At 43.1% G+C, this 10,632-nt stretch overlaps 1 protein-coding gene across 1 annotated transcript; it reads right to left on the bottom strand.

The window, feature by feature from the left end:
• Positions 1-2,699: 2,699 nt before the first annotated feature.
• On the bottom strand, positions 2,700-4,721 carry LOC125003947 (low affinity immunoglobulin gamma Fc region receptor II-like). Its single transcript, XM_047578216.1, has 6 exons — positions 4,654-4,721; positions 4,376-4,417; positions 3,932-4,189; positions 3,612-3,857; positions 3,466-3,534; positions 2,700-3,276 (listed from the first exon to the last, which is right to left on the bottom strand). Exons 1-6 carry the CDS (start codon positions 4,682-4,684, stop codon positions 3,137-3,139), a joined length of 786 nt encoding a protein of 261 aa, XP_047434172.1. The 5' UTR covers positions 4,685-4,721; the 3' UTR covers positions 2,700-3,136.
• Between the last annotated feature and the right edge of the window lie 5,911 nt (positions 4,722-10,632).

Raw genomic sequence — 10,632 nt, 5'->3', positions numbered from 1 at the left:
AGAAATAGAAGAGTCCAAGCACCCTCACAATGTCTATGCGACTTTGCTTATGACCACAGGGTGCTCTGCCTGAAATGGAGACCAGACATGGCTGAGGAGGAGATTGTCAGGCGGGAGTCCATTTCTGTGTCCATTTCTACGTAGCCAAGGTTGAGGTTCCAACCAAGATGCCAACGCCCGCCCCACTCTTCGAATGTCAGCTAGAGGTGGTGCAGAAGTGGTCTACGGTTTGGACTGAGGCTAAGGGGACCACTATCATCATAACTCATAAGAAACACATGACCAACGAACTGCCAGTAAGTAGGAGAGCATACAGAGTATCACCACAAAAGCAAGCAGTTTTGAAGTGCAGGTCCAGAAGATGCTCAGCAATGGCGTGATGGAGCCATCTACATCGGCCAGGGAGTCTCCGGTGGTGATGGTCCTGAGGAAGGACCAAACTCCCTATATCTGTGTAGATTACTGGGGGATCAACGCCAAAACACACCACGATGCCTATCCCATCCCCCTGGTGCATGAGATCCTAGAGTTCCTGCAAGGTGCCCTGTGCTTCAGCTCGCTGGATCTTGAAAGCGGTACTGGCAGGTGGCGATGGATAATGGAAGCAAACGAAGGCTATGATTACTCATATGGGTCTCTTCCTGTTTAAGGTCATGCAGTTTGGCTGAAGCATGCTGGGGACACCTTCCAGGGTTTCATGGAGGAGGGGGAGTTAAAGGGCAAGATCTGCTTCGTCTATCTAGACGACACTATCGTCTTCTCCAGCGCCCAGCAACAGCATCTGCAGGACCTGAGGTGATGTTTCAGAAGCTGCACCAGGTCAACCTGTCTCTGAATGTTAAGAAGTGCCACTTGCTCCAGATAAAGCTTACCTTCCTTGGGCATGTAGGCTCTAGGAAAGGTGTGGAGGTGGACCCAGAAAAGACCATGGCCACAGCGGCCTACCCTGTCCCCACAGATCTAAAGAGCCTCCAGCCATTTTTGGGGATGGTGGTATCACAAGTTTATACCCAGGCTCGCCACCTGTCTTAGCTCAGCCACGACCGCACCTGGGATTTCAGGTGCACTGTGACTCAAGCGACGTGGGTCTTGGCTCAAACGGAGGATGGTGAGGCTTCACGGGCTCTTCATAGTGCTGAGCTACTTGACTTCAGAGAAAGAGTGCTTGGAGGTGGTCTGGGCTGTAGAAAAGTGGCGCAATTATCTGGATGGAGAAACCTTTGATGTCTATACTGACCATAGCACTTTGGCTTGGGCCTTTAACTCTCCTGAAACCTCTTCCCATCTTACAAGTTGAACCCTGAGGCTACAGGTGTTCACCTTCCAAGTGCATTATCAGAAGAGCTGCTGCAGCGTTGTTCCAGGTGCCCTGTCCCAGGCACGACCAGTTGAGGAGGGCAGTGTTTGTGTGGCGGTCACGAAGACCTACTGGGCCAATTTCCCCCCCTCTCTTCGGGACATTGAGAAGGCACCGCAGTCTGACGTCCTATGCCAAGAGCTAGAACAGTCAGACAGCTGGCATAGTCTGTGGCGCATACATTTTCAGCAAGTGCAGGGGGTGTTGTATCGAGGCATGGTGGGTTTAATTATTAGCTGGTCGAATTCAGTTCTGATGCTGGTAGTGGACTATCAGACCAAGTGAGTCGAGCTATTTGCGCTATGGGAAACCAAGACACCACAGGTGTGCCAGATCCTTCAGAATGACATTTTCACCCACTGGGGGGTCCCTTTTTACCTGGTGTCAGACCGAAGACCTCAGTTCACCAGCCGACTGTTGTTACATTTGTGCGATGCATGGGGTGTGATGCAGACTAACCTTACGTAAGACGATGATCGCCTGGTACGTGGGGAACCAGTGGTTGCCTGAGTTCCAGTTGGCTATCAACACAGCAGTGCACGAGACCTCCAGCATGACTCCTGCTGTGTTAGCCCTGGGATGCAATCTTATAGGGATGTAGTGATCCGCTGGTTTGTACCTGGTGGGAGTGGGTTCCATTTTGCTGTTTTCTCCCAATATTTGCACATGATGTTATGGCCAGGGAAATTAACAGTTATTGTTTATTGTTTGGGCACAGGGTTGTTAGGACCTGTAATGTATGACTGAAATTTTTTTCTGTGTATATGATGTGTGAACCAGAGGGTTTAAAAGTTTGTGTGTGTGTGTGACAGCATGGTGCATCCCATGCCTCTTGCTCATCCTGTCGTTTATCAGGAGGTATTTTTTTAATGCTTTCAGTTTGTTGATGACCTGAAGGATGGACCAACACAGTTGCACATGTATTCCCTGATCGGTGCGCAGGGATAATTCACACTTACATTAATGATTGTGTAACAACACATTTGATTTGTTTGACTGAAAAAATAATGGACATACATGCTTTGTTTTTGTGTTGTTCGCACCTCAAACACAGCAGGTAACGTTGTTGTGTAAATTAGCAGGACGACGCAGCATTCCTGTTCACATTGAAGCAGAGCCGATAAAAACCTAGGTCGATCACTGGGAAAGGGTCAACCCGGGACCCACTCCTCCCCTCCAGTTTCTGATACGGTTTGCCAAGAGCTTCATCACTACAGCCATATCTGCCCTGAACAACCTCAGCAGGAGTTTGACGATTTTCCACCACCATCACTCTCGTGCAACTGTTAGTGATATTCAAAAAAGAAATTGGAACGAAAATAAAAACCACCACAGCAGCATATTGACAGTACATTTCTAAGTTTATTTTTCTTCAGATTTCATAAAATTGTAAACAGATGAAGACACCAAGTGGTGGTGACACACTGTCAAAGTTCAGACGTTTCTACAAACCAACATCAATTAATAGAAGCGCTCAGACATTGTGGTTATTTTGAACAACATATGTCAGGCTAGTTATGGCAAGAGTGAAAGCTTTAAGAACCACATTTGCAGACACATTACACAAGTTTCTCAGAAAGGCACTCATTTCCTGATATAGTCACAGTGTCTACCTCTGGGACTAGAAGCATAGAAAACAGCTTGATAGCAATGGGCTTAATCCTACATGAAATATTAACTTCATGATCTCAGCTACTAAATTAGCTTTTACTTGCCTTTTGGTCATCATCCAGATCATCTTTTTCTTTAATATAACAGATAGCCCTCTATTCTGACTGATCAGTCATGTTTTATATCTCTAACAAAAACACAGTGAAGACATCCGAGCAGTACCACCACAACCACAACCATGATGATGGTGAACACAGTCCTTAGGATGGGGTAAATGTGACAGCTGTGATCTGGGGAGGGACCATGTTCTGTGAGAGTTTTTTTGTAGAGAGAAAAGACATTATGAGACACAGTGGATAGTGAAATGGTTGTGACTAAATATGAGTGAAAGAAGCAAAGAGCAATTCATTTCATCTCTCAAAAGGCTTTGTATGGTTCCCAGATTATTTGTTTAGTGATTTAACAATTACAGCATACTTCCGATGAAGTCTCCTTACCATTACACTTGCAGGGCGAGGTAAGGTTCAGCTCTTCTTGAAAATATGGTGTTGATGAGGACAGCAAAGCTAGATTTAAAGAAAAAAATAGGAACTTACATCACATGTATGCACTTAACTTTGAAATTAAAATTGACATGGCTCACCTCTAAGAGACAGCCAGCTGTGTAGTGATTCTCCAACTCCAGAGATGTGACATTTGTAGAACCCTTGATCAGACATGGAGACTGTTTTGATGATCATACTTCCTGTGGAGCTTGTCCACTTGAGGACTCCATCCTTATAAAAATCAGCTTGGATGTTGGAGGAAGAATTTTTTGTTCTACAACTCAGAGTCACATCTTCTCCCTCCATCACAGGAAGAGCAGGACTCTCCAGGATCACAAAACCAGCTGAAGAACACAATCATATTTAATTTATCATGTTGAGATAATCACAAATTACCAATGTCTCACTGTAAACGTACAAGTGACATTGATGTTGATGATGTTTCTTCTCTGTCGTCCTTCTAGACACCAGTACTTTCCAGAGTCCTCTCGGTAAATATTTTCAATGGTGCAGTTAGGTCCTCTAAATGTTATGTCATCAGTTGTGCAACACGAGGGCTTTCTCCCTTTGGATGTACTTTCAACATCACAGTCAAAGACTCCCTTACAGTACAAAGTGACCGACTCGTATTCAAAGAACTGCAGTCTGTTTGGAGAGATACGAACAAAAGCACCATCTGAGAAAAAGAAAAACGGAGAAATTCAGTTTAGACATTTACTCCTGTGAACTGATGGATGATGTATACAACATGAAAGTATAAAAGTGATAGAGGAAGTCTTGGGATGATTAAACACACCAATCTCAAAATATTTTACCTCGTTCCTACAACTGCCCAACAAAAAAGAAAAATATATATACTCACCAACTTCCTGATCCTGTGCACACAGCAGGATCGTCACAGTCACTGAAGATGCAAAAAAATAGATGAATCAAAAACAGTTGTCATCTCTTACAGGTGATCAGGATATTCAGTATGTATTAAATGTAGTATCTGGTGAAGAATATTACTTTAGTCAAAATTTTCAAAAAAATTAGATTTTCATGTTTATGTGTATTTCTTAATTAGTTTTTTTTTTTTTTAAAGTAAAATTGTGAGTACAATTTTTATCAATTTTAAGCAGGAGAGGAGCCAGTACTCACACAGTGTGGTGCAGAAACCTCCGACCTTCATGTTGTCTTGACGCTGACTGACTGAAGTGTAAAGTGAGAAGTGATCTCTTCCTGTGTAACTGTTGAGAAGCGGAGGTGGTACAAATAGCTTGCGCGTTTTAGTTGAATATCAGTGGGTGGTGCAAAGAGTAAAGGCAGAGTGAATCTGCGAGTGATCTTTGAAAGACTACACATGAAGAAGATTTGGCGTATAGCAACCTATAATGTAATAATTTCCTGAAAATCTAATAATGCCTGAAAATGTGATAAAATTTGCACTTAACTCAATCGAAATACAACCCAATAATGTAATATTAATGTCACTTGATATAAATTAAGATGTCAATTTGACCTTGAAAGTTATATAAGAACCATTTATGAGTGGATATGTGGGCCTATGTTTACGTCAGGTGTCATGTAATGTGTATGCAGGTGTTATGAATGCTTATGTACACTCTCTTTAAATGAAGTGTTACTGAAAGTTGTTTCGTTGGTTTGTGGTTGTTTTCACGAGGTAGTGATTTGTTGGAAATCTATGGAGTGAAGAGGATAGTTTAGGGAAGAGTTACCTAGGGTTTACAGTGCTGCTCAGAAGCCTATCTGAGCTGGAATTCTGGTCTAGTCCATTACCCACTCAGTAGGACCAGGATGCAGGTTGCATGTATGAGTATTTGCACATATGCATATGGGTGTATGGTACTCAAGGTCTGCAATTTAACTCAGTAGTCCTTCTGTCATTTCAAATCCAGTGTATATAACATTCTTAGATTCTCAAAACACAAAATGTGGAACTCCGGACTGAAAATGAACATATATTTTACATTAACTGACAAATATTACATTGTCAGTTTTAAAAAAAAAAAAAAAAAAAAAAACTGCTGAAATATCAATTATCAATTACAGGATATTTTATTACATTTCATTTGATTGAGCCAAGTGCAAATTTTATTACATTTTCAGGCATTATTACATCAGAGGGTGCTACAAGTCAGCTGCTAGTGCCTGACACTAGTGGATTTTGACTGTAAATGGGTTGAAAGACAAAAGAGGAGGCTGAGTTCATGTGAAAGGACCCAAATACTTCTATGCATAGGTGGGTAGTTTAAGGGTCTGATATGAAAAATGCCTGCATACGTCTCATCTGAAAATCAATTAGATCCTACTTATCCACCATATCGGAATTCACAGGTTGGATCACTCTGGCCATTTGTAACCCAGTTAGGTTCCACCTATGGTCCAGTGAGATCTGTATGTGAACCCATGTGGGTCTTTTAAACCTAGTGGGAAACTACCAACCTGTGATATCTCTACTGACTGGCACCGGCTTGAGAAGGGTATTGCAATGGGTTGCTCCATCATGGGTGGAAGATAGATGGCCTGAGGGATAAGATCATGGACAGGCCCAAGACTTCCTGCCATATGGGCCTATATGGATGATGTGACTACCCTTCTCCAGACAGCCGCCTCTACATCCAGACACCTCAAACAACTGGAGGAGCTTCTAGCATGGGCCTGTATGAAGATCATAACCCACAAAGTCTCACAGCCAGTTGAACTGGCTGCACTGGTCACAACCCAACTCCAAGTTTACATTATGCCAGCACCTTATGTGACCTCTGAAAAAGCTTCATACAGAAAGGACATGCCTTCCTCAATGCTTCTCCATCACAGAAGTTTTTGTGAGAAAGTTCTGAAGACTCACCTGACCGGACTATCCAAATCCCAGGTTTCAACAGGATGCAACCCAAGTAGTACACAATGGCCACGTGGCAGTGAGCGGCGAACCTCGTCCACCTATTGAAATTCCCTTACAGATCACAATGGCATCACTGGCCCCAGACACTGTCCTCTGGTCTGTTCCTGTCCTGGGTGCAGGGGCTTCATTGGAGTAACAGGCCATGCAAGGCCTGGCAGTGGAGGCAGAGGTTAAGCTAATGGAGGCAGAGCACACATGGAGAAACCGATAAGCAATCAAAGGAAAACACAGGAAGTAACACAAAACAGGAAACCAAGAAACTTAACAAAATAAAACAGGAAACTCAAAACATGACCATGAAAAAACACAGACAAACTCAGAAGCAGGGCCTCCTTGAACTTAGGTGTAACACTGACAGGGACATCCCAAATTTGAAATGTATTAAATTAATCATACATAATGTGATATGATGATATGCCTTTGTTGTGCTGTTGGTTCATTTTCATCCTTTTCAAAAACTATGTTACAGTTTTTACCATACAATATGGGAGACCACGCAGGAGTGAGTTCCTCTCTTCACCAACTAGCCCTGAAACCTGACTTCATGCCACCAAATGTCCGGCTTCCTCCCCTCATCCAAAGACAGGTTCATTGGTGATTCTAAATTGGCCTGTCTCTCTGCGTTAGCCCTGAGATAGACTGGAGACCTGTCCAGGCTGGACAGCTGGGATAGGCTCCAGGTCCATCATGACACTCCAGAGGACAATCAGTTCCAGAAAGTGAAAGAATGGTCCAGCCACTGTTCCTCACCATGAGGGGGAGCTCACTGGAAAGAGCATTTCAGTTGCTACTAAGGTTGTCATATTCATTTGTCACAAGGGAGAAGAGGAGGAAAACAATCACTAAATTAAAATGTGCCTAATGGAGTAACAACAGGCACTGCAGCAACATGGCAGAAAGTCCAATAGCTAAACTTGACTGCAACAGAAAAAAAGTAGGAACAGAAGACACAAAGGAACCCAGGGAATAGCAGGACAGCACAACAGGTACTTCCACAGTTACTGGACAGACACAGTGACAAGGGAATATATAGGACTAAATATACATACACAGAGTAATGAGATAATAGCAGAGAAGCAAGTGACAGCACAGACAAGGAAGAAGAGTTGACACAAGTGAGGGGTTTTGGCGGTGAAGTAAAACCAGCAGAAATAAAACAGGAAGTGAGCTCAATGAATGGCCTTTTCATTGACTGAGGCAGGAGTGTTTTTAAACTACAGATGACTCAAGAAATTCAAAGGAAAATAAAAAAAAAATCTGAGTAATGGATCCGTCTCTGAATGTCTCAGTGAGCGTTCAAAAGACATAACCCTTAAGACAGTTGTCAGTATGAAAGTGACTGTACCACAGGTAATTTCATGAGGACGTTCAATAATTTCACTCTTCAAGTCGAGGAACATTCTGCTATAGTTATAATTATCATGACACGTGTGAGAAAACATTTTGTACCACAGAACAAACTCAAACAGACGCTCTGATGTTTAGCACATGATTTTATTCTCATCTGTGAAACTCTCACAATAAACTCTTGTCTTGTTACTGACCACAGCCTAAAAACAGCAATACAACCCCTTCAGATATGTAGATAACTGCAGCACGTTTATAAGCAGCAGCTCTCTGATACGTTGGTTAAAGCGCACACTCTTTCAAACGTGATAAACCCGACAACCTGTATGTCTGCTTCTTTTTTTTTTTTTTCTCGTACAATGCCAACACAATATTAGCTCTAACTCTGTTACTTCCTGGTTTCCATGTAGAACCGCCTCTTTTCAGTCACTTCTCGGCCAGCGGGAAGTTGGGAGTGAAACCACTTGCACTGTGCCTGGTCGCTCTGTATGCCTAGGGAATCATAAGATCCCAGTCCCAGTGGCAGCGCTCAGCTGTGGTGGCCAGAATCTTTTGCAAGGTGGCATTAAATTGCTGAACTTGACCATCTGACTGAGGTCGGAAAGGTTTGGTGTGTGCTTTATCAATTCCAAACAACTTCCACATTTCCTGAAACACCTCGGACAAGTTTCAACCTTAGTCACTGTTCAGTGTTTGTGGTGCCCCATAACGACACACCCACTCCAAGGTGAGCACTTCAGCTACAGTCCCTGTCTTATCATTGGACATTGGACAGGCTTCCACCAATTTTGTGAAATAGTCCTGTAATACAAGCACATGCTGGTTTTGGTATTCCATTTCATTTAGTGGTCCCATAATGTCCAAAGCAGGGCGGCACAGTGGCTCGGTGGTTAGCGCTGATGCCTCCCACAGAGAAGGTCCGGGTTCGAGCTCGCCTCTGGGTGGAGTTTGCATGTTCTCCCTGTGTTCGCGTGGGTTCACTCTGGGTACTCCGGCCTCCTCCCACCTCCAAAGAAGTGCTCGTTAGGCTGATTGGTGACTCTAAATTGACCCTAGGTGTGCATGTGTGTGCGAATGGTTCTGTGTCTCAGTGTTAGCCCTGCGATAGGCTGGAGACCTGCCCAGGGTGTACCCTGCCACTCGACCGATGCCAGTTGGGATAGGCTCCAGCAACCGGAAGATGAGATGAGATGAGATAATGTCCAAAGCAACATGTTCCATTGGGGCTCCCACTTGAATAGTACCCATGGGGGCTGATGGTGTCTTACATGGCCGGGCTTTGGATGCACAGCCAGTACAGGTACCACACCACAGGGCAACATCCTCCCTCATACGGTACCAGAAGTATCAGGTCTGCAACCGAGCGACGGTGCGCTCCACCTCAAAGTGTCCACCAACCTGCATCTGTCTCATGACTTCAGGCCTGAGGGCACAAGGTAACACTATTTGTGGGTAATACTAGGTGTCATCCAGAGTAGAACCGTCTCACCAATATTCCATCACAGAGGTGGAGTCGCTTCCACTGGCTCCAGTATGTCTTCATGGCTGGACTGTATGGTGAAACTGTTTCCCATAGAGGACGCTCTCCACCAGTTTCAATCCATGGAAGGATAGGTGCAATGTCTGGATCACTTTTCGTGCCTAATGCAACTCCTCTGGGGGCCAACCACTAAACAGCTCAGTTTCTCTTATCTTGTCTCTTCTTGAGCTTCACCATGAGCTGAAGAACACAATCATATTTAACTTATCTTGAAATCCTGTTGAGACCAGTACTTTCCAGAGTCATCTTGATAAACACTTTTAATGGTGCAGTTAGGTCCTCTAAATGTTCTGTAATCAGTGTTGCAACATGATGGCTTCACCCAAATCAATTTACACTCAACATCACAGTAAAAGACTCCATCACAGTAAAAAGTGACCAACTCATATTCAAAGAACTGCAGTCTGTTTGGAGAGATACGAAGAAAAGCTGCATCTGAGACAAAGAAAAACAGAGAAATTCAGTTTAGACATTTACTCCTGTGAACTGCAACAATTAAAAGTATAAAAGTAATATGTCCTTTTCTTAACTGAACTTCATTAATATTATGAGTCTCTGGTTTCCACATCACTCCTGGTCCCTTCATGTCTGTACTTCCTGTAACAACTGGTCAGTTTTCCAAAATGCAGATTGTAGATGAGTCTCCATTGCTGCAGAGACATATGTGAACAATGGAGATACGCATTATACTCATGCAAATAATTTCCATCCTTACAAGCTCTTGGCAATACATCTTGGAGACTGTTGACATACGTGCATTTTATAAATCAAAGGGCTTCTTGCCAAAATTCGTAAAAACTGAAGGTCTTTGCATAAATGTAATAACACATGTTAATGTGTGTCTCTCCAGTAATGGAGACTTGTCAGACTTCTATCTTCAATACAGATTCATGTATGAAAGCTTCTTCTGAAATAACAGGGTCAAATTAATCATGAATCTCATTTTCTCTGATATCCCCCCTTTTTTTCTGCCTTTCCCTATGTATCCATGTGGTTCAATGTGGATGATGTCTACATGTTGTTTTAGATGTTGCTTGTGACAGAGTGTGAAAATGAATTTCCCTCATGGGACAATAAAGGCATATCTCTCTATCTCTCTTTCCCTCACTTCTGCCTTACTCTGTCATCTGCTGTGCAACATTCAATTTAAAAACTTTTTTTTTTTTTCATACTGTAAAAAAGAAATTTGGGAAGAAAACAAAAACAGACACATTAAAGAGTAGTGTGTTGACAATACATTCCTAAGTTTATTTTTACTTTATATTTTACAAATTTGTAAACAGATGAAGACAACAGATGGTGGCGACACACTGTCAGAGCTCACATG

Source organism: Mugil cephalus, chromosome 1, assembly GCF_022458985.1.
Source record: "Mugil cephalus isolate CIBA_MC_2020 chromosome 1, CIBA_Mcephalus_1.1, whole genome shotgun sequence".
NCBI classification, from domain to species: Eukaryota; Metazoa; Chordata; class Actinopteri; order Mugiliformes; family Mugilidae; genus Mugil; species Mugil cephalus.
Note: the sequence above shows the minus strand (reverse complement) of the source record. Positions and strands in the feature narration are given on the sequence as shown.

Coding starts and splice junctions, on each gene's coding strand:
- LOC125003947 (XM_047578216.1), bottom strand. CDS start 4,684: ATGAAGGTCGGAGGTTTCTGCACCACACTGT. Junction 4,418..4,653: donor AGGTTTCTGCACCACACTGT/GTGAGTACTGGC, acceptor TTGCATCTTCAG/TGACTGTGACGATCCTGCTG. Junction 3,858..3,931: donor CATCAACATCAATGTCACTT/GTACGTTTACAG, acceptor TGTGTTCTTCAG/CTGGTTTTGTGATCCTGGAG.